Below are 21,258 nucleotides of genomic sequence, written 5' to 3'. Positions count from 1 at the left end.
TACTCATAATTAAATTTGAATCATCCATAAACAATAATGCTCATTAAGACAACTTGCCCATATATATATAATATAAAATGACATCATCATGACAACAATTATTAATTTAATTATTGTTTGAGATACAATAGCTGTGATGGCATAACAAAGACTAATCATTTTACAGTTTTTATTGCAGAAAATTATTATGTAAATAAATAAAGTACAGGAATATATAACACAAATATAATATTACATATAAAACTGGAATAGAATGGAATGCAGTAATGGAAAAATTCGGACGGACAACAATTCGGAGTAACTGATAAAACATTCACCTTTTATACATTTTTACCTTTAAACTTCAGTATTATTCAAGACTGGTCCAGTTAAACACTAGAAGCCAAACATGAAAAGTATTTATCTCCTACTTGTGAGTAACATCCCGATACAGTCGTGTGTACAGGGCCGTAGCTAGGATTTTTATTTTTTTTTTTGGGGGGGGGGGGGGCAAATGGGTAGTTAATACCGGTAGTCAAAACTCCTTAAACGGTTAAGAGAATTTTCTTTAAGTTTCTATGATTTTTTGCGGCCCTGTGCCACGAAACGATCTTAGCCCTAAGATTACCTTAAGCGCATAGCTACCTTATGCACTCAAGTTGATCTTAGGGCTAACATCGCTTCGTGGAACAGGGCCCTGGTGTATTAATAATTTAAGATAATCGACCGTGTTTTAGAAGCGTACATTTTATCTTGTTCACTTTTAAGCTTTAAACAAGTAAAGTTTGTTTTGTTTAACAACGCCACTGGAGCACATTGATTAATTAATCATTTGCTATTGGATGCGAAATATTTGGCAATTCTGACTTGGAGGAAACCCGCTACATTTTTCATAATGCAGCTAGGAATCTTTTACAGCTGGCTATACACTGATAGTGAAATATTTTGGTACCAGTATTTACGATGACTGTCATTTACATCTAATGGCCAACTGGTGTATTTTTCGTATTGGGATGTAATTAATAAATATAAATCATTAAATAAAGTTGTGATAATAACCTTTCATAAATTCAGCCTTTTTTTTTGCTTTTTTGCTTTTTTTTTGTAAAGATTTATTGAGAATCTTATTTTAACAAATAAAGTTGTGACACATACATAAAGTCCCATCTTTTTGTTTCAATATAGACACTGAACTTTGCTTTAAAGTTTCAGTGCATAAAAAGTTTCAGTGCATAAAAATGGACAAGTTTAGTTAATCTACAAACCTGCAACACACATTTCAAGATTTGGATAAGGCTACAACAGAGAAGCTAAAGTCTGTGAAGTCTATAAACAGGGAAATACTGTCAAAAATAACTTAGAGTGTGTCTTGTTAAACATTACTTCTTGGACGACATTTGGATATGGTTATAACAGAGACAAGCTAAAGTCTGTGATATTTAAACAGGGAAATACCATCAAAAATAACTAGAGCGTGTCTCATTAACCATTACTTCATAGACGACATTTGGATATGGTTATAACAGAGAGAAGCTAAAGTCTGTGATGTTTAAACAGGGAAATACCATCCAAAATAACTAGAGCGTGTCGCATTAACCATTACTTCATAGACGACATTTGGATATGGTTATAACAGAGAGAAGCTAAAGTCTGTGATGTTTAAACAGGGAAATACCATAAAAAATAACTAGAGCGTGTCTCGGTAACCATTACTTCTCAGACGAACGTGTTTTTTTTAAAACTAGGGTATGTCGCTTTAAACAATTGCATCAGCAACTTAATGTTTTAGCCCTGGATGTTCAAGGCCTCTGAAAGAAGTGAGAATGACAGGTTTGGTTACACAAGCCTAGTTCTGCGTAACCCAATATTAGCTAACACATCAACTTACAAGACTTCATACTCGTAGAACCTAGCCTCCAGTATCTTTCCTACAATCAAGCCCTATTAACACAGATTTACATATTTCAGTTATTTCCTAGTAATATGGATCTCTGGTTCAATCCCAGAGCTGGTTTATCCTAGTAGCATGTGCTATAGGCCCCACACTTCAGGGGGCACTGCGGTGATGTGAAATTCTTTTTTTCTCCAGGTCATTTTTCCCCTCTCCCTGAGGGGGTTGCAAAATATATATCATTGGTAGGGGGCCCTGCTGTTATTTGTGCTACAGGCCCTGCGGATCCTTAAACCGGCTCTGCACAGTCCAGTACATGCAAGGCACCTTCAGGATGACATGATTGCATCGCTAACTAGATTGGTTTTTTAACCTAATGTTTTATGAATATGACGTGATAAAACGACGATGATACCAGTCAAAAAGTTCCTGAGTTCTCAGCCTTCTGGAAATGCCATTGGTTTGCATTCTGCACTGGTTATATGTATTAAGTCGTAAGTTGTACATTCAATGATTTACATGAAATACATGAAAGCAATTCTGATGATACTGTAGCACACATCTGGCCATTAACGTGTTTTAATATGAATACTACCTCCATTGGTGATGTATCTGCTTTTCCAACAACCAAATTGTCGGGTTGACCATTGCATTCTCCAACAAAGCAGAACTAATCTATAAGGCAAAATAAACTAGTTTATCATCCATAAAAGACTTTTGTAGAAGATATAGCTAGCACTATAATTTGCTATATCTCTTGCAATATTCTCTTAGGAGATATCACATCTTTTTGTTACGTCACTATGTATGTTTCAGCGCTAAACCTATCATTAGTGACGTCACACCACTGTCATTCTGCTAGTTAAAGAGTCTACTGCTGTCAAATATAGTGACATTCAACCCACATTACTGCTATTGTTTACAATTGTTGCAAATGAAAAGAATGATAATGGATGATAAAAAGAATACCTCCTCGTGTCTTGTGATATCATAATTTACCAGTACTCGATAAAAGTATAAAAATCCTCAGCAAGCCTCGGATTTCATACTTTTATTAATTTGTGCTGATAAATTATGATATCACAAGACACTCGGGGAGTATCCTGTATTTACTTACAAGTAAATCATTTCATTTTGCGTAATCTGTTGCAAGTAATATTTGTTTTTGCTACCAACTAGTTTTACTTGGTTTAAACTAAATGTGCCTGTGTGTTTGTTAAAATAGTACATCTGTATGTATATATATATTTTTTGATTGTGTGTGTGTGTGTGTGTGTGTGTGTGTGTGTGTGTGCATGCGCACTGTGTACCACTATGTTTCTGTATGTAATGAATTCAGGGCCCCAATCCTGACATTACAGATGTGTTCTGGGACAATAAATAATTGTTTTTAAAAAATGTTTTTGCGTCATCCACAACTTGTTTACACAAATGTTCAATTTTTAGAATGCTGTTGCCATGACATTAAAAGTCTCAGTCTCAGTCTTGAGTTTATAAGCACAGTGCCAGGTGTTTGACCCAGAATCACTCTCCTTGTTCTACTTCTCTCACGTCAGATGTCCTGTAGCTTTCAGAATTTCTGCAGCGACACTAGACAGAGCCACATCAGCATGGGAACTAGAAACATGAGATAAAATACATTAATTATAGTACTCTGTGTTCACAGGATAAAATGAAATAACTTGTAACTACCAACAAAAATATATTTGGATGTGCCAAGGATAATTAAAGAAATAAAAACTAATATATTGACATTAAAGTAATCAGTACTTAACAGTGGGCTGAGACCTGTGTTTAGTAGCATCCGGTACCACCGGAAATGAATGTAAAAATGCCACGTGTGGTTGCTAAAGGCCAAGTAATTGGGCACCATGTTTTAACACACCTACGAGTTGTCTTCTAATTGAGAAAAAAGAAAGAAATGTTTTATTTGATGACGCACTCAACATATTTTATTTATGGTTATGTGGCATCGGACATACGGTTAAGGACCACACAGATATTGAGAGAGAAAAACCTGTGATGGTTTTGGCTAACATACCTGGCCGTGTGGACTAGTGACTTGATCGTTTGTGCCAGGATGTCGCCATGGTTCCTCATTGAGTCGGCATGATGTTTCTCAGTACTCACCTGCAAGATAAAATATTAACAATAGAGTGAGTGAGCGAGCGAGAGAATCAGTGCAAATGGTTGGTTTGGTGAGTGAGTGAGTGAGTGAGTGAGCGAGCGAGAGAATCAGTGCAAATGGTTGGTTGAGTGAGTGAGTGAGTGAGTGAGTGAGTGAGTGAGTGAGCGAGCGAGCGAGAGAATCAGTGCAAATGGTTGGTTTGGTGAGTGAGTGAGTGAGTGAGTGAGTGAGCAGGGCTATCTCTGGCACTTGCCAAATTCGCCAATTGTGAATTGCAAAAACAATTGGCCAATTAACGAAATAATTTTATGAAATAATTGATATTTTGTTAGAAAATATCTGGGTTTGTACAATTTTGCTATATTTTGGAACATTTTTTTCTGCTGGCCCAGAACTAGCCCTGGTGAGTGAGGGGATGGGTGGGTGAATTTGTTATGGAGTCATAGGCGTACGGGCTCCCATTTTTGTAGGGGGGCAGGCTGGCTTTTGCCCAAATTAAATGAAAATTGCCGAATCTGGATAACAACATTTAATCATTTAATAGCATTACTGCGAGACAGCTATACTGGCCTGCAAATGAATTACTACACATTTTTACATTTTACATTGATTAATTAATCATTGGTTATTGGATGTCAAACATTTGGTAGGGCTTCTAGAAAGTTTATCAAATCCACTAGCCATGGGATCAGTGCTTTTAAAAATGTACTAGCCACAATTACAAATTCACTAGCCCTGCTTTACTTTAGTTAATACAGTTTTACCAAATAATAGTAATAATCAGATATGTCACCTAAAGAGGGATGTAGAGCTTAAAACCACTAACATTAAGAGGTGGGATAGGGGCAGGATATTCATATTTACAAAATAGACTTAACTGCAATATTGGACCTTAAAACAATTCACTAGCCATCGGGCATGGCAATAATAGTTATTTACTAGCCCAACATTGAATATCACTAGCTACGGGAGTGGGGTTACCATGATCTAGAAGCCCTGCATTTGGTAATATTTGACTCGTAGTCATCCGAGGAAACCCGCTAATGCAGTAAGGGATGTTATATATGCACATTCCCACAGACAGGAAAGCACATACCATGTGGGTTAATGAGTGAGTGAGTAAGTAAGTATATTTAATAAAAAAAAATTAACAATATTTATTCAATAAATGAAATGTACAAGTTTTAGCAAAAGGATGGTATGTAAATGAATGAGTACAACTGTTTTTGGAGGGGGGGGGGGGGCGGGGGGTTGGGTTGTTTTTTAAATTGCGATACATAATACAAATATCTGCCATCTTTTTGTAATAAAATAATTTATCCTATAACTTGCCCATGATATCCATGTGCAAATTTAGTTGTTGATGGGTCATTTGTTTACAAGCCAACAATTAAGACCTGACCTGGTGCTTATAAAAGTTTTAAAGTCTAGACTTGAGACTAATAGAGTCTGAGACAGTAATGTCATTACAATGCCATACAAATTGTATGTGTGTGACGTCATTAGAGACTGAGTCTGGACTGTAAAAGTTTTATAAGCACGGTCCCTGTATACCTGAGCATAATGTTTCCATAAGATTTAGTTAAAATGTGTGATGTCAGACTAATTTGTGCTAATCGTGATGATGTCATATTACCGATTTACTACTGTGATTTGCTAAATGTTGAAAGAAAATGTTATTTTAGAAGTGTTATAGGATAAATATAATTTGCTACTCATGTTTACTCGTCTAATTAATTGGTATTTGTTTCGGTAGGGCCAGGGTTCATACAGAAAGTGTGAAATCAAATTCAAGAATATTCAAGAACATTTGCGGGGGGGAATAGAACTTTTTCAAGAACATTTTAGGAGTGTATGTACAATAACAAAATTCAAACATGTCAGGTGCAAGCATAAAGCATACTTCCCAGCATTCACAAAAATAAAAAGCAAACACGGCCCTAATTGGTCATTCGCTCTTGAACGAACCAATAGAAATCATTGTAGCATTAGCCTATACCATCTACTGAATCAAACTACCACTAATTCATCAATTGCCGGATCTCCGCTATTTTGTTTGACACAATTTCGCCTAATTTTTCATACAAAAATTAGTAATAATTGTTTGACAAAATGCCAATAAATATTATCCCGTCATACAAATTGTTAGTTACGTGCATGAAAATTTGTGAAAATCAGATTCAAGAACATTCAAGAACATCGAGTCAAATTCAAGAACATTCGAAACTTTCGGTGCCCTGTGCGAACCCTGGGTAGGGCCTCGACAAATACCGATTAGCGTAGACTCGGTTGATATTTTCCATATTAAAAACACCCGTGACTAATCTTCTGTATAAAAAAGAGAAATTTCATCTTACCAATCTTTTGATAATGCGAAGAAGAACTTTTTGTTTCTTAGCTTCTGATTTCTTCAAGGCTTTGCTGTAGTATTCCTGAAAAGGCGTTACATTGAAACAATATTTAAACACCATGATATCATAAAATGCAGATATTTATACTTGTGCAATAAATAGGAAGCGAAAACAACGTACACGTATGTGAAGTTCTGTACATGTATAATATTTAAAGTTGGAAAACAACGTACACGTATGTGAAGTTCTGTACATGTATAATATTTAAAGTTGGAAAGCAACGTACACGTATGTGAAGTTCTGTACATGTATAATATTTAAAGTTGGAAAGCAACGTACACGTATGTGAAGTTCTGTACATGTATAATATTTAAAGTTGGAAAGCAACGTACACGTATGTGAAGTTCTGTGCATGTATAATATTTAAAGTTGGAAAGCAACGTACACGTATGTGAAGTTCTGTGCATGTATAATATTTAAAGTTGGAAAGCAACGTACACGTATGTGAAGTTCTGTGCATGTATAATATTTAAAGTTGGAAAGCAACGTACACGTATGTGAAGTTCTGTGCATGTATAATATTTAAAGTTGGAAAACAACGTACACGTATGTGAAGTTCTGTACATGTATAATATTTAAAGTTGGAAAGCAACGTACACGTATGTGAAGTTCTGTGCATGTATAATATTTAAAGTTGGAAAGCAACGTACACGTATGTGAAGTTCTGTGCATGTATAATATTTAAAGTTGGAAAGCAACGTACACGTATGTGAAGTTCTGTGCATGTATAATATTTAAAGTTGGAAAGCAACGTACACGTATGTGAAGTTCTGTGCATGTATAATATTTAAAGTTGGAAAGCAACGTACACGTATGTGAAGTTCTGTGCATGTATAATATTTAAAGTTGGAAAGCAACGTACACGTATGTGAAGTTCTGTACATGTATAATATTTAAAGTTGGAAAGCAACGTACACGTATGTGAAGTTCTGTGCATGTATAATATTTAAAGTTGGAAAGCAACGTACACGTATGTGAAGTTCTGTGCATGTATAATATTTAAAGTTGGAAAGCAACGTACACGTATGTGAAGTTCTGTGCATGTATAATATTTAAAGTTGGAAAGCAACGTACACGTATGTGAAGTTCTGTGCATGTATAATATTTAAAGTTGGAAAGCAACGTACACGTATGTGAAGTTCTGTACATGTATAATATTTAAAGTTGGAAAGCAACGTACACGTATGTGAAGTTCTGTACATGTATAATATTTAAAGTTGGAAAACAACGTACACGTATGTGAAGTTCTGTGCATGTATAATATTTAAAGTTGGAAAGCAACGTACACGTATGTGAAGTTCTGTACATGTATAATATTTAAAGTTGGAAAGCAACGTACACGTATGTGAAGTTCTGTGCATGTATAATATTTAAAGTTGGAAAGCAACGTACACGTATGTGAAGTTCTGTACATGTATAATATTTAAAGTTGGAAAGCAACGTACACGTATGTGAAGTTCTGTGCATGTATAATATTTAAAGTTGGAAAGCAACGTACACGTATGTGAAGTTCTGTACATGTATAATATTTAAAGTTGGAAAGCAACGTACACGTATGTGAAGTTCTGTGCATGTATAATATTTAAAGTTGGAAAGCAACGTACACGTATGTGAAGTTCTGTGCATGTATAATATTTAAAGTTGGAAAGCAACGTACACGTATGTGAAGTTCTGTGCATGTATAATATTTAAAGTTGGAAAACAACGTACACGTATGTGAAGTTCTGTACATGTATAATATTTAAAGTTGGAAAGCAACGTACACGTATGTGAAGTTCTGTGCATGTATAATATTTAAAGTTGGAAAGCAACGTACACGTATGTGAAGTTCTGTGCATGTATAATATTTAAAGTTGGAAAACAACGTACACGTATGTGAAGTTCTGTGCATGTATAATATTTAAAGTTGGAAAGCAACGTACACGTATGTGAAGTTCTGTGCATGTATAATATTTAAAGTTGGAAAGCAACGTACACGTATGTGAAGTTCTGTACATGTATAATATTTAAAGTTGGAAAGCAACGTACACGTATGTGAAGTTCTGTACATGTATAATATTTAAAGTTGGAAAGCAACGTACACGTATGTGAAGTTCTGTGCATGTATAATATTTAAAGTTGGAAAACAACGTACACGTATGTGAAGTTCTGTGCATGTATAATATTTAAAGTTGGAAAACAACGTACACGTATGTGAAGTTCTGTGCATGTATAATATTTAAAGTTGGAAAGCAACGTACACGTATGTGAAGTTCTGTGCATGTATAATATTTAAAGTTGGAAAGCAACGTACACGTATGTGAAGTTCTGTACATGTATAATATTTAAAGTTGGAAAGCAACGTACACGTATGTGAAGTTCTGTGCATGTATAATATTTAAAGTTGGAAAGCAACGTACACGTATGTGAAGTTCTGTACATGTATAATATTTAAAGTTGGAAAGCAACGTACACGTATGTGAAGTTCTGTGCATGTATAATATTTAAAGTTGGAAAACAACGTACACGTATGTGAAGTTCTGTGCATGTATAATATTTAAAGTTGGAAAACAACGTACACGTATGTGAAGTTCTGTGCATGTATAATATTTAAAGTTGGAAAACAACGTACACGTATGTGAAGTTCTGTGCATGTATAATATTTAAAGTTGGAAAACAACGTACACGTATGAGAAGTTCTGTGCATGTATAATATTTAAAGTTGGAAAACAACGTACACGTATGTGAAGTTCTGTGCATGTATAATATTTAAAGTTGGAAAACAACGTACACGTATGTGAAGTTCTGTGCATGTATAATATTTAAAGTTGGAAAACAACGTACACGTATGTGAAGTTCTGTGCATGTATAATATTTAAAGTTGGAAAGCAAAAGGCTGCTTTTGAACCTGATTATGAGAAAGCACTGTTTATTTTGAATGGCAATTAATTGTCTCTTGCTCTCTGTCAATCGTAAAAGTGATGTAATATAGATATTTTGCGACTCCATTTTATAACCTTATGTTTCTGACCTGAAGTCTGGGAGTAGTGGAAGCATGGATTCCTGTTCAATTTGCAGCCAGATACAAATATCAAAGTTTAAAGTTTGTTTTGTTTACCGACTCTATTAGAGCACACTGATTTATTAATTATCGGCTATTGGAAGAAGAAATGTTTTATTTAACGACGCACTCAACATATTTTATTTACAATTATATGGCGTCAGATTTATGGTTATGGTTGAGGACCACACAGATATTGAGACGGAACCTGCTGTCGCCACTTCATGGGCTACTCTTTTCGATTAGCAGCATGGGATCTTTTATATGCACCATCCCAGAGACAGGATAGCACATACCACGGCCTTTGATATACCAGTCATGGTGCACTGGCTGTGACAAGAAATAGCCCAATGGGCCGACTGACGGGGATCGATCCTAAACCAACCACGCATCAATCAAGAGCTTTACCACTGGGCTACGTCTCACCACTCGTGGCTATTGGATGTCAAACATAAGGTCATTATGACACAGTCCTATAAAGGAAACCTGCTACATTATTGTGTTTTTTTTATTAGTAGCAAGGGACCTTTTATATACAACATCCCACAGACAGGATAGTACATACCACGGCCTCTGATATACCAGTCGTGGTGCACTGGCTGGAACGAGAAAATAACCCAAAGGGCCCACCGATGGGGATCGATCCTAGACCGACTGGGAATCAAGAGATAGCTTTACCACGGGGCTACATCCTGCCCTAAAAGTATCAAAGAGGCCCCAAAAGTATCAAAGAGGCCCCAAAAGTATCAAAGAGGCCCCAAAAGTATCAAAGAGGCCCCTAAAATGAGCCCTATCCCCGAGGTGTGTTACCAAGCATGCATACTTAACACACCATGTTTTCTTCTGATAACGCGTCTCGGTTTTCCCCTCCAAACAGCTGTACTATCAGAGACAGGCACTTTGTCGACAAGTCTTGAATATCCGTGTCCTCGTAACAAAGCTACAAGACAAAAAAAAAAAAAAATAAAGAGATGAAGAAAACTTGGATCATGTGACCGAAAACACGGTGACATTTGGCATGTTCAGAATGCTGAGCCTGTGCAATCAATCTCTCACTAAACTCTCACAACTTTGCGATCTCGCAGTGCAATGCTAAAAAGACTTACAAAGAGGATACTTTGTTGTCTAGCAGAGCCTAAGAGAGCTTTGTGAATTAGGACCCATATCTCTATAGAAGACAGATCTCGCAGTGTAATGCTAAAAGACTTACAAAGAGGATACTTTGTTGTCTAGCAGAGCCTAAGAGAGCTTTGTGAATTAGGCCCCCGACTGGTACCATTATCTTCTACCAGATCACAATGTTAGATGAAAAAACCGGGTCCATACTTTCAAAGCAGTCTTAGTGCTACAAAATGTGACTAACAATCATAAACTATAAGATATCACTACGGTGTGTGCTGTTGTGTCGTCACAGCCTACGACAGATTTACGATTTCGTAGCATTAAGATAAATTTGAAAATCCCTACCCTGTCTAGCGAGGTACACAGTGCCGGATTTATAAGGGGGCAAAGGGGGCAATTGCCTCGGGCTTCCCTGCCAGAGAGGCCCCCCAGACTAAGGACTTCCTTTATAAAAAAAAAAGTAATAGTTATAAAATTAGTTCAGTTTTTTTATTTGTCATGTAATTTAATTTCTATGTTGAATGGCTTCCGAACCTGAAGTGCCTCGGGCCTCCCAAGGTCTACATCCGGCCCTGGAGGTACCGCAATCGCTTACCCGCTTAAACATGCTTCAATACTCATTGTAAGATTTTAGCCATTTCATTGCCTGTTTAAGCCAGTTTTTGGGATTATTGGTAACATGCCATAGGTCTGTAATCAGGTTATGTATGAATACACAAGAGTACCGGTGAGGTACATGATACGCCCATCAGGAGTTTGATGGAAAATCATATGATGTTTAGAATATAGACAAATTATTTGATTTATTTGTATCACAGAGACCTAGTAATTGTATGTGACACACCACCATCCCAAGTTGTTCCTGCATTTGAGGTTTCATGGTCCTGTATGCATCTGGATGCAAGATATGGTCTGGAGAAGGATTTATACTGTTATGTGCAGTAGACCGTGAAAAGTAGGTCACAGTGACCTAGAAATAGTATGCGACAAACTGCTATCCCAAGTTGTTCCTACACCTCCCAAATGTAAAAACAACAATTACTATATTAAAACACCAAATCATAGTTTAAAACATTCATACAAACATTTCTTTCCTTTCTACCCACTTACCAGATGCGTCAAGAGACTGGTGAGATCAGTCAGTGGTTTGTTGACTAGTAACAGCTGTTCAGCCACCTCCGCGTCATGTCCGCTCCCCTCGACTCCCGACTTCTTCGCCTGTAGAGCCTTGCGTACGACCTCCGACACCTGCTTGAAGAGACTCTGTAGACAATCCAGCAGCGTCTGTAGCATCGTGTTGGCTGTCTTGACGTCACGGCAACTGTCCTCGCCTTCCAGACACACAGCCGAAACCTCGAAGAACAGTGTCGATAGGTAGTCAATCAGACCTGGGAAAAAATAATAATACATAAAACAATTACAGTGTAACTCCTCTAAACCGGACGCCCCCCTAATCAAGACAAATGTCCAGTTTTTAGAGGGGTCTGGTTTAGAGAAGTTAAGTTCTGTTTTGGTTTTTAAAAAGGGACTCTGTAAAACATCTGGTTTTGAGGGAATTCCAGTTTACAGAGGGTCTGGTTTTGAGAGGTTTCACTGTATATATTATATATAAATATTTTACTAAGTTTGGTGGCCTAGTAGTTTAGCCATCAGGGCTGACTCTTCAAAGAATAGTGTTGATAGGTAGTCTATCAGACCTTTGAGAACTCATACATAAAATAATTATACATAATTATACATGAATAAGAATAATAGGTAGTCAATTAGACCTGTCAAAAAGAATGGAAAACATTTATAATTGAAGTAAATCATGAAAAAATAAAATTTAAAAGTTTGTTTTGTTTAAAAACAACACTAGAACACATTGATTTGTTAATCATCGGCTACTGGATATCAAACGTTTGGTCATTTTGACATATACTCTGAGAGAGAAAACCCGCTGCAGTTTTCCATTAGTGGTAAGGGATGTTTTATAAAGTTTAAACTTTGTTTTGTTTAACGACACCACTAAAACACACTGATTTATTAATCATCGGCTATTGGATGTCAAATATTTGGTAATTTTGACATATAGTCCTAGAGAGGAAACTCACTACATTTTTCCATTAGTAGCATGGTTGTTTTATATGCACCATACCACAGATAGGATAGCACATACCATAGCTTTTGATACACCAGTCGTGGTGCACTGGCTGGAATGAGAAACAGCCCAATGGGCACACTGACCCAGACTGACCGCGCATCAAGCGAGCACTTTTAAATCATAAAAACAATGCATCAAGATATTGCATTGCTCAAATATTACAAAACTTATTTTTAATTAATGCATCTGGTAAATACATAACAAAAGTTGGCACCAATTTTAAATGGGCCAAATCTAGTTAAGTTAGAATTTTTCTTTCTAATTTTCATTATTATTCATACTTACCTAGTACTAGCACAACAACTAAGCTATACAACCTGAGTCATCTTCTCCACTGCAGAATTGTCTTCCCTTGCCGGATGTATATTCATATCCGCACATAGGCAAACCATAGTCCTCGATTCAAAGTCCGTAATGACCAAATCCAGGGAAGACCTCCTAGGGGCAGGTGGGAGGTTACCGAAACATTGGCAGAGCTTGTTAAAAGTACGTCCACAATGGAGGACTGCAGACTCAGGTTGTATAGCATAGTTGTTGTGCTAGCACAGTAAGTTGAATAAGAATGAGCTTACCCTGATCATACAGTTCTTGCATGTTTGTCTCTCTGTGACTGACCAGACAGTTCAAAATACCCACAATGCACTGCATGGCACCACTTGTGGGGTTGTTCTGATGATCCTGAAGAATTAAAAAAATATTATATATTGTTTGTTGTATAACAATGTACAACCATTATTTGTTAATGTCAATTCTTTCTTCTTTTAGGAAGGGGGAAATTCTGAAAATGTTATGCATGTTGAAATGTTGGGGGTTAATGTGACCTACGTTTCAAAGAACAAGAACAGAAATCTGAAACATTTTATTTTAGATCTAGACAAATGGTTGTTCATAGCTGTGGTATTTTTAAAGGGATGCTTGTGGTATTTGAAGTTATGTTTCATTTTGGGGTGGCGTTTGATGAGGAAGACATATTTTTTTAAAGTTTAAAAATTAGGTGGAATTGGTGGTGAGGGGGAGGGAAGACAGACATATTTTTTAAGGCTTATTTAGGGTGGTGATGATTGTGAAAGGAATTTTTAAGGGGTAGTCAATGTATTCATAAGAAATTCATTGAAAAATAAAAGTATCACTTTACTAACGAGCAGAACTTGGAAGACAACTTGAACGAGCCCCTGTCGTTCAAACTGTGCGATGAAGGCCGGGTTCTGTTCCAGTATGGCCAGAAGAAGTTTCAGCCCGTAACTCGGCAGTGGGTCCTGGTCAAGAAGAATCTGTTCATACCTGAACAAATTAAAAAAAAAATTGGTTTATCAAAACCACCGATTCATTAAAGAGACAGACCCTAGTTTCAGCCCATGAAAATACACACTATGTTTAGTTAATCTACAAACTTGTAACATATTTGGATAAAGTTACAATTGAGTGAAACATGAGTCTGTGACTTTGAAATGGTGAAATACCCTCTAAAAATAGACTATAACTTGACTCCATAACTGTTACTTCTCAGACGCACATGCATTTTAAAAAATATGAGACATGCATTTTGTGATATTAAAAACACCAGGATTAAGAAAAACACTTCAAATGTACAGAAATGTATAATATAAACAAGAAAATCTAAGTAAAGTATGATTTCAGTTATCAAAAACGGCTCTAATAGTAAAAACTATGCCTTAGTGTTTAAAAACTAGGGTATGTCCCTTTAATCATCGGCTGCTGGATGTCAAACATTGGGTTGTTGTGACACATACATGTAGGAAACCGGCTACATTTTCATTAGCCAGCCGCATGGTTAAATACACTTTGGCACAGACAGGAGAGCACATACCACAGCCTTTGATATACCAGTCATGGGGGCACTGGCTGGGACGTGAAACAATTATCATTACAGCACGCTGATTCATTATCAGCTATTGGATGTCAAACATTTGACAATCTTGCCATAGTCTTCGAGAGGAAACCTGCTACATTTTTCCATTAATAGCTAGGGATTTTTTATATGCACCATCCCACAGACAGGATAGCACATACCACAGCCTTTGATATACCAGTCGTGGTACATTGGCTGTGACAAGAAATAGCCCAATGGGCCCACCGACAGGGATCGATCCCAGACCGACTGCACTGGGCTACATCCCGCCTTGGCAAATCATGGAACCTAAAGTCCATTACCCATTATCATGGAACCTAAAGTCCATTACCCATTATCATATGTAACATAATCCACCTTTATCATGATTATGGACAAACAGATTTTCATGGTCATGGAATTAAAGGGACACACCCTAGTTTTTAAACACTAAGGCATATTTTTTAAAATTATTATAGCCATTTTTTATAACAAAAATCATACTTTACTTAGATTTTATGGTTTAGATTATCCATTTCCGAACATTAGAAGTGTTTTTGGTCATCCTGGTGTTTTTAATATAACAAAATGCATTTATCATATTTTAAAAAACGCACATGCGTCTGAGAAGTAACAGTTATGGAGTCGAGTGTTCGTCTTATTTTTAGAGGGTATTTCACCATTTCAAAGTCACAGACTCATGTTTTACCCAATTGTAACTTTATCCAAATATTTTACAGGTTTGTAGATTAATTCAACTTTGTGTGCATTTTCATGTGCTGAAACTAGGGTATGTCCCTTTAAAAAGATATTCCATACAATTTGTAATCTTCTGACTTGAGGAAGATGATCATAAAGACTGCAATGATGACAATGTTGTTTGTGAATATGATGTTGATGAAAATAATGACGACTGGTGATGATAATGAATAATACAAATAATAAGACAAAGATGAAGAAAGTTAAAAAGTTGGGGGGTTTTGTTTAACAACACCACTAGAGTACACTGATTTACTGCCCATGGCAATCTGCAATGCCGTGAAGATTGCTGCGGAGTTTTTAATTCTCCACGGCACTTTTTTGCCTTCGACTATATTCAGTTTTTTTTTTTCTTCAAATGTCAGGGTTTTTTGCCGTGGATATTTTCTTAATTGCAGGGGTTGTTAATCATTGGCTGTTGGATGTCAAACATTTGGTAATTCAGACATAGTATTCTGTCCCGGACCAGACCACTGGTTATCCAGAGGTCGGGACCGGGATGGACATACCCGAAACCTTAGTGGTATAGGGTCATGTTAAAAAGGTTCTCTCTCTCTCAGACATAGTCATATTAGTTGCAAGGTATCGTTTATATGCACTATCCCACAAACAGGATAGTACATACCACAGCCTTTGATATACCAGTTGTGCACTGGCTGGAATGAGAAATAACCCAATGGGCCCACTGACGGTGATCAATCCCAGACCAACTGCACATTAGGTGAGTGCCCTACCATGTGGCTATGTCCTGCTCCAAGAGGATATAATGCTGATAATAGTCCAGGCAATATTTTGTTCAGTATTGCACCATGATTCACTACGCAAGTTTCAGAGATCGCTACACCAGTTTAAAATATTAAACAGTAGTTGCTAAAGAGTTTTCAATTGACTAGAAATATTGCTAGTCAGTATTATTATTATTTAAATCCTCTTGTCTCCAGCAACAGATGTAATATATAGTAATTTAATCAAACATCAACTTTCCACAGTATCACAGAACATTAATAAACTATATACAATTGTTATCAAGTTATGTTGCATGCTGGTGTATGTGTGTGTATGTGCGTGTATGCTTTTTTAATGTTAAAACTGTCTTGCTGTCCTGTTTTACTTCATATATATATATATCTGTGTCTCTCTCTCGCTCTCGCTCTCGCTCTCTCTCTCTCGCTCTCTCTCACTTCTATCTCTCCCTCCCTCTTTCCATGGAAAAAAAGTACAATCAATCTGAACAAATTTACTCTTAACAATACTCTTTATGTATTATATATATATATTTAATGTTTTTTATGTTCAACATTATCTGTAAGATAGTGAATCAGAGCCCCATCCCTGACACTATCGACATTTCTGGGCCAATAATAAAAACCTTAAATATTGCTAATCAAGATTTTTAAAACAAAATGTTCCCTGTAGTCATACTGATAAACTAATGAAGAATCTCACAGTGGTAGGAGATGTTCCGCGATGATCTTGTGAAGCTGTGCGATGCTCACGGTTGAGTCCGACGCCCCGTACTGGTCACCTGACAGATACACGGATGCGATCTGAGAGAACAGACGCAGAGACGACGCTTTCATGTCCACTGCAATAAACCACAATATATGTTAATAAAACAAAACAGTCAAACAAATTCAGGAAAATTTTATAATTAATAGTTGTTGGCGTTTTTTTTAATTTAACAAGCATTCTGTGAGTATTGCTAAAGCAGTACATATCCTTTACCAGGACCAATAAAGTTTTGGTCCTCCTAACTTCAAGGGCCATAACTCTGTCAAAAATGGGCCAATCTTCATATCTCCAAAGATCAAGGGCCATAACTGTCAAAAATGGGCCAATCTTCATATCTCCAAAGATCAAGGGCCATAACTCTGTCAAAAATGGGCCAATCTTCATATCTCCTAAGATCAACGAACATAACTGTCAAAAATGGGCCAATCTTCATATCTCCTAAGATCAACGACCATAACTGTCAAAAATGGTTCAATCTTTATCTCCTAAGATCAAGGGCCATAACTCTGTCAAAAAGGGGCCAATCCCAAGTCAAACTTGATCTGTAACTCTACAGGGGTCGAAATTGACTGAAATTCCTGCCGGATATTTGGTCTGCATGCTACAAATTCAGCAGGATCGAATCAAAACTAGCTAGACCAAACGTGATCATAAGGTATAAAGCTCTCATGGCCCGTGGTGATGTTGACCAGCTAAAAATGGTCAGAACGGCAGCTTTTCGACTAACCACTCTATTTGAGAAAGCTAAACACAAAATTTCAGCACAATATCTTGAGTCACTGCAAAAAAAGTTGTCTGGAAAACTATATGTGAGACAGAAGGACAGACAGATAGACAGAAAGAAGTTTGTTTTGTTTTTCGACACCACTAGAGCACAATGATTTATTAATCATCAGCTATTGGATGTCAAACATTTGGTCAGAAAGGAAACCCGCTACATTTTTCATTAGTAGCAAGCGTTCTTTTATATGCAATATCCCACAGACAGGATAGCACATACATACCACGGCCTTTGATATACCAGTCGTGGTGCACTGGCTGGAATGAGGAATAGCCCAATGGGCCCACCGACAGGGATCGATCTCAAACCGACCGTACATCAAGAGAGCACTTTACCATACCACTGGGCAAAGTCCTGCCCCAACAGACAGAAAGATGCAGATGAAATCCATAATTGATTGAACAGGTAGCGGACTAATAATTGGATTTTGATGAAGAAAGATACAAATAGTGCGGTTGGTTTTGAGCCGTCACGTTTAAGGCTCATGCATGTAGGTACTTGTTTCCTAATCCTGATGTAAGTATGCGAGTGTGGTATATTTATAACAAATCAAATAACCCGGGCTTCTACAATTTTTACAAAATCCACTAGCCATGGGATACATGTAAGTGATGGTGTGTTTTTTATTTACTAGCCACGATTAAAACTTCACTAGCCCTACTTTACTTAATACAATTTTACTCATAGTAATAATTGGATATGTTACCTAAAGAGGAAGATAGAGATTTAAAACATTAAGATTGGGCGGTGGTGGTGTGGACAGGATATTCAAATTTACTAAATATACTTAAATGCAGTATTTGACAAGTTTTTTTTTCATTTTTCACTAGCCGTTGGGCATGGTAATAGTAGTTATTTACTAGCCCAACACTGAATATCACTCGCGAAGGGAGTGTGGCTACCATAATCTAGAAGCCATGAAATAACTATTCAAGTCGATGTAAACTGCACACTGTCAGTAAAATTACAATTATGAAAAACACAAAATTACATACTTGTTAAAATTACTAATTTTTACTAAATAATTAGCAAGTTAGTTTTCAAACATGACTGACCAACCAATAAAAACAAGTGAGCGAATAAAATGACAAAACATCATAAGTAGTATTCTTGCTCACTGGACAGGGTTATCCAGCATTTGCACGATGCTAGATAAATCTGTCTGACCCTAGGCCTAGATAAATCTGTCTGACCCTAGGCCTAGATAAATCTGTCTGACCCTAGGCCTAGATAAATCTGTCTGACCCGAGGGCTAGATAAATCTGTCTGACCCTAGGCCTAGATAAATCTGTCTGACCCTAGGCCTAGATAAATCTGTCTGACCCGAGGGCTAGACGATTTCTACATACACCATGATGTCATAACGCATATTTTACGACGACTGACATCATAACTCATGTTTTTCAGAATTCTGTTTGTCATTTAACGTTGTATCATTGTTTTTAAAATATTTAAACAAATTAATATTTTCAACCTTATATTTATTGGTAAGTTGTTACCGTAATTTCCTGCGTATTGCCTGCGGGCTATGTGATTTAAAACATCAAAAAATGCCTCCTGTGGACTATCTGGCGGTGTGGACTATGTGATCATTATTCGTTTTATTTTGTTAATAAACATGCGGGCTGATAAAACAAAATCATAAAAGTAAATAATAGTACCGGTATGCAAAAATTTATTTTAAACACAATTAACGGTGTTAAACATAAAACACAGTGACAGTTCAGTCCCATCCGTCGAATTCGGAGTCTTCCGATTCACTATCGAAAAGCTGCAACTGAGTTTCTTCTAAGCGACCTGCTATGGTGGACAGGGGGATATCGTCATCACTGCTGTCACTATCACAAGGTTCTGATGCTTCTAATACTCCAGCTTTATGGAATGCTTTAATAATTATCTTTCTATCAACAGACTCCCATGCCTTCAGCACCCAATTCACAACTTCGACATAAGAAGCTCTGCGCATGCATCCCGTTTTTGTGTACGTGTGCAGTCCTTCAGACATCCAAGCTTCCCATTGCTCTCGTACTTTAACCTTGAATACATGGTTCACCGTCAAATCTAGTGGCTGAAATTTTTTTGTTAATCCACCTGGAATTATCGCTATATGAGTATTCAGCGTTTTCAGTTCACTTTTGACACTTTCAAGTTTATGAGCTGACATGCTATCCATAACTAGAAGGCACTTTGCCGGACTAAAAAATTACGCTTTTTCCAAACACCTTGTGTCCAAACAGACATTTCTTCTTCATTCATCCAACTCTTTTTGTTGCAACGTACAACACCAGGGGGAAAAGTTACTTTTGGAACTGTAATCCGCTTAAATATCACCATTGGGCGTAGTTTTTCACCATTAGCCATACAAGCGAGTACAATGGGTTTTTTCATTGCCAGTCGTTAAATAGTCACGGTTTTGGAACCAACACAGTCAACTGTTCTGTTAGGGGGGGGGGGGGGGGGGGGGGGCGTCAAAATACATGGGCACTTCATCCATATTACCAATTAAATTTGCTTTCAAATTGTTCATTTTTTTTGATCGTGCAAGAAAATCATGGAAATCGCTAACTTTTTTCTCAACATTTGGCAGGGAGAGATTGGCCTACAATCGTACGACTTCTGACTGATAAATCATTCCTTTTCATGAATCGGTAACACCAGGTTGGCCCACCTTTAAAGGTACAGTTTCATTTCTTTAGCCATGGTTTGCGCTTTTAACCTAATCAACACTGTCGACACTCACCTTCCGTTTTCACGTTGAGCTTTAATCCAATTAACTAAATCAACTTCAAGTGTCGAAAATGTTCTAGGTTCTACTGATAATTGTTCTTTCATTTTTCTTCACTGACGAACAGACTTTTCATCAACATCGAACACACGGCCTGCTTCTCTATTACCATGTTTGTCCGCATATAACACAACTTTAAGTTTAAACTCTGCCGTGTAACTTTTCCTTTTACGTTTTTTGCTACTTGGCGAATCCATGATTCAATAATGACTGACAAACTGATCTAAACATACAGAATGAAGCTTTTATGAGAACTACTCAGTCTAGTTAAAGTAGCTAGGAGGAAATTACAATGAAAACAACTCAGTCTTAGTGACAGAAGCAAGGAGGAAATTACTATAAAAACAACTCAGTCTTAGTGACAAAAGCAATATCAGCTTACCGGTACAAGTGAACAGGCAGACCACGTGATCACTTCAACAATTACATGCAGATAGTCTGCGGATTATCTGCCGGAGCGGGCTATCTCATCATTTTATTATCCTAGAACATAAATATAGATCGCTGTGGACTATCTACTGTAGCGGGCAATACGCAGGAAATTACGGTACATTTTTATGTCTTTGCATAATGTGAACAATATTCTTCAACGTATGTTCAAAGGAGTTTGTAGGTGAAATGTTTATGAATCGTTCTACAATAAACAAACCGTAGCTTACAAAATTAATGTTCTGTTACTATAATTAAATGGGCAAGAAAAAAAATCAATCACCGTTGTGAGGTATAGATAAGGCAATTCCAACCAACGGGACAAAATGGTAAACCTCGGCCCTCACAAAAAAAACATTTTGTTCCTCGTTGGAATTGCCGTATCTATACCTCACAACGGTGATAGATTCTATTAATATTACCATTCTG

The 21,258-nt window shown here is 36.9% G+C and overlaps 1 protein-coding gene across 2 annotated transcripts in view; it reads right to left on the bottom strand.

The window, feature by feature from the left end:
* Positions 1 to 1,618: 1,618 nt before the first annotated feature.
* Positions 1,619 to 21,258, bottom strand: part of LOC121387726 (serine/threonine-protein kinase ULK4-like) — a 60,072-nt gene continuing 40,432 nt past the window's right edge. For both annotated transcript variants that reach the window (XM_041518920.1, XM_041518921.1), the window contains 8 exons: positions 16,769 to 16,907; positions 13,854 to 13,995; positions 13,287 to 13,392; positions 11,682 to 11,959; positions 10,282 to 10,389; positions 6,356 to 6,430; positions 3,912 to 4,000; positions 1,619 to 3,487 (listed from right to left, as the gene is read on the bottom strand). In XM_041518920.1, the coding sequence (XP_041374854.1) occupies positions 3,418 to 3,487; positions 3,912 to 4,000; positions 6,356 to 6,430; positions 10,282 to 10,389; positions 11,682 to 11,959; positions 13,287 to 13,392; positions 13,854 to 13,995; positions 16,769 to 16,907 (1,007 nt within the window). In that variant the 3' untranslated portion in view covers positions 1,619 to 3,417. The remainder of the gene's footprint in view (positions 3,488 to 3,911; positions 4,001 to 6,355; positions 6,431 to 10,281; positions 10,390 to 11,681; positions 11,960 to 13,286; positions 13,393 to 13,853; positions 13,996 to 16,768; positions 16,908 to 21,258) is intronic.

Source organism: Gigantopelta aegis, chromosome 13, assembly GCF_016097555.1.
Source record: "Gigantopelta aegis isolate Gae_Host chromosome 13, Gae_host_genome, whole genome shotgun sequence".
Classification (NCBI taxonomy): domain Eukaryota; kingdom Metazoa; phylum Mollusca; class Gastropoda; order Neomphalida; family Peltospiridae; genus Gigantopelta; species Gigantopelta aegis.
The sequence above is the reverse complement of the archived record's forward strand: the minus strand, read 5'-3'. Positions and strand labels throughout refer to the sequence as shown.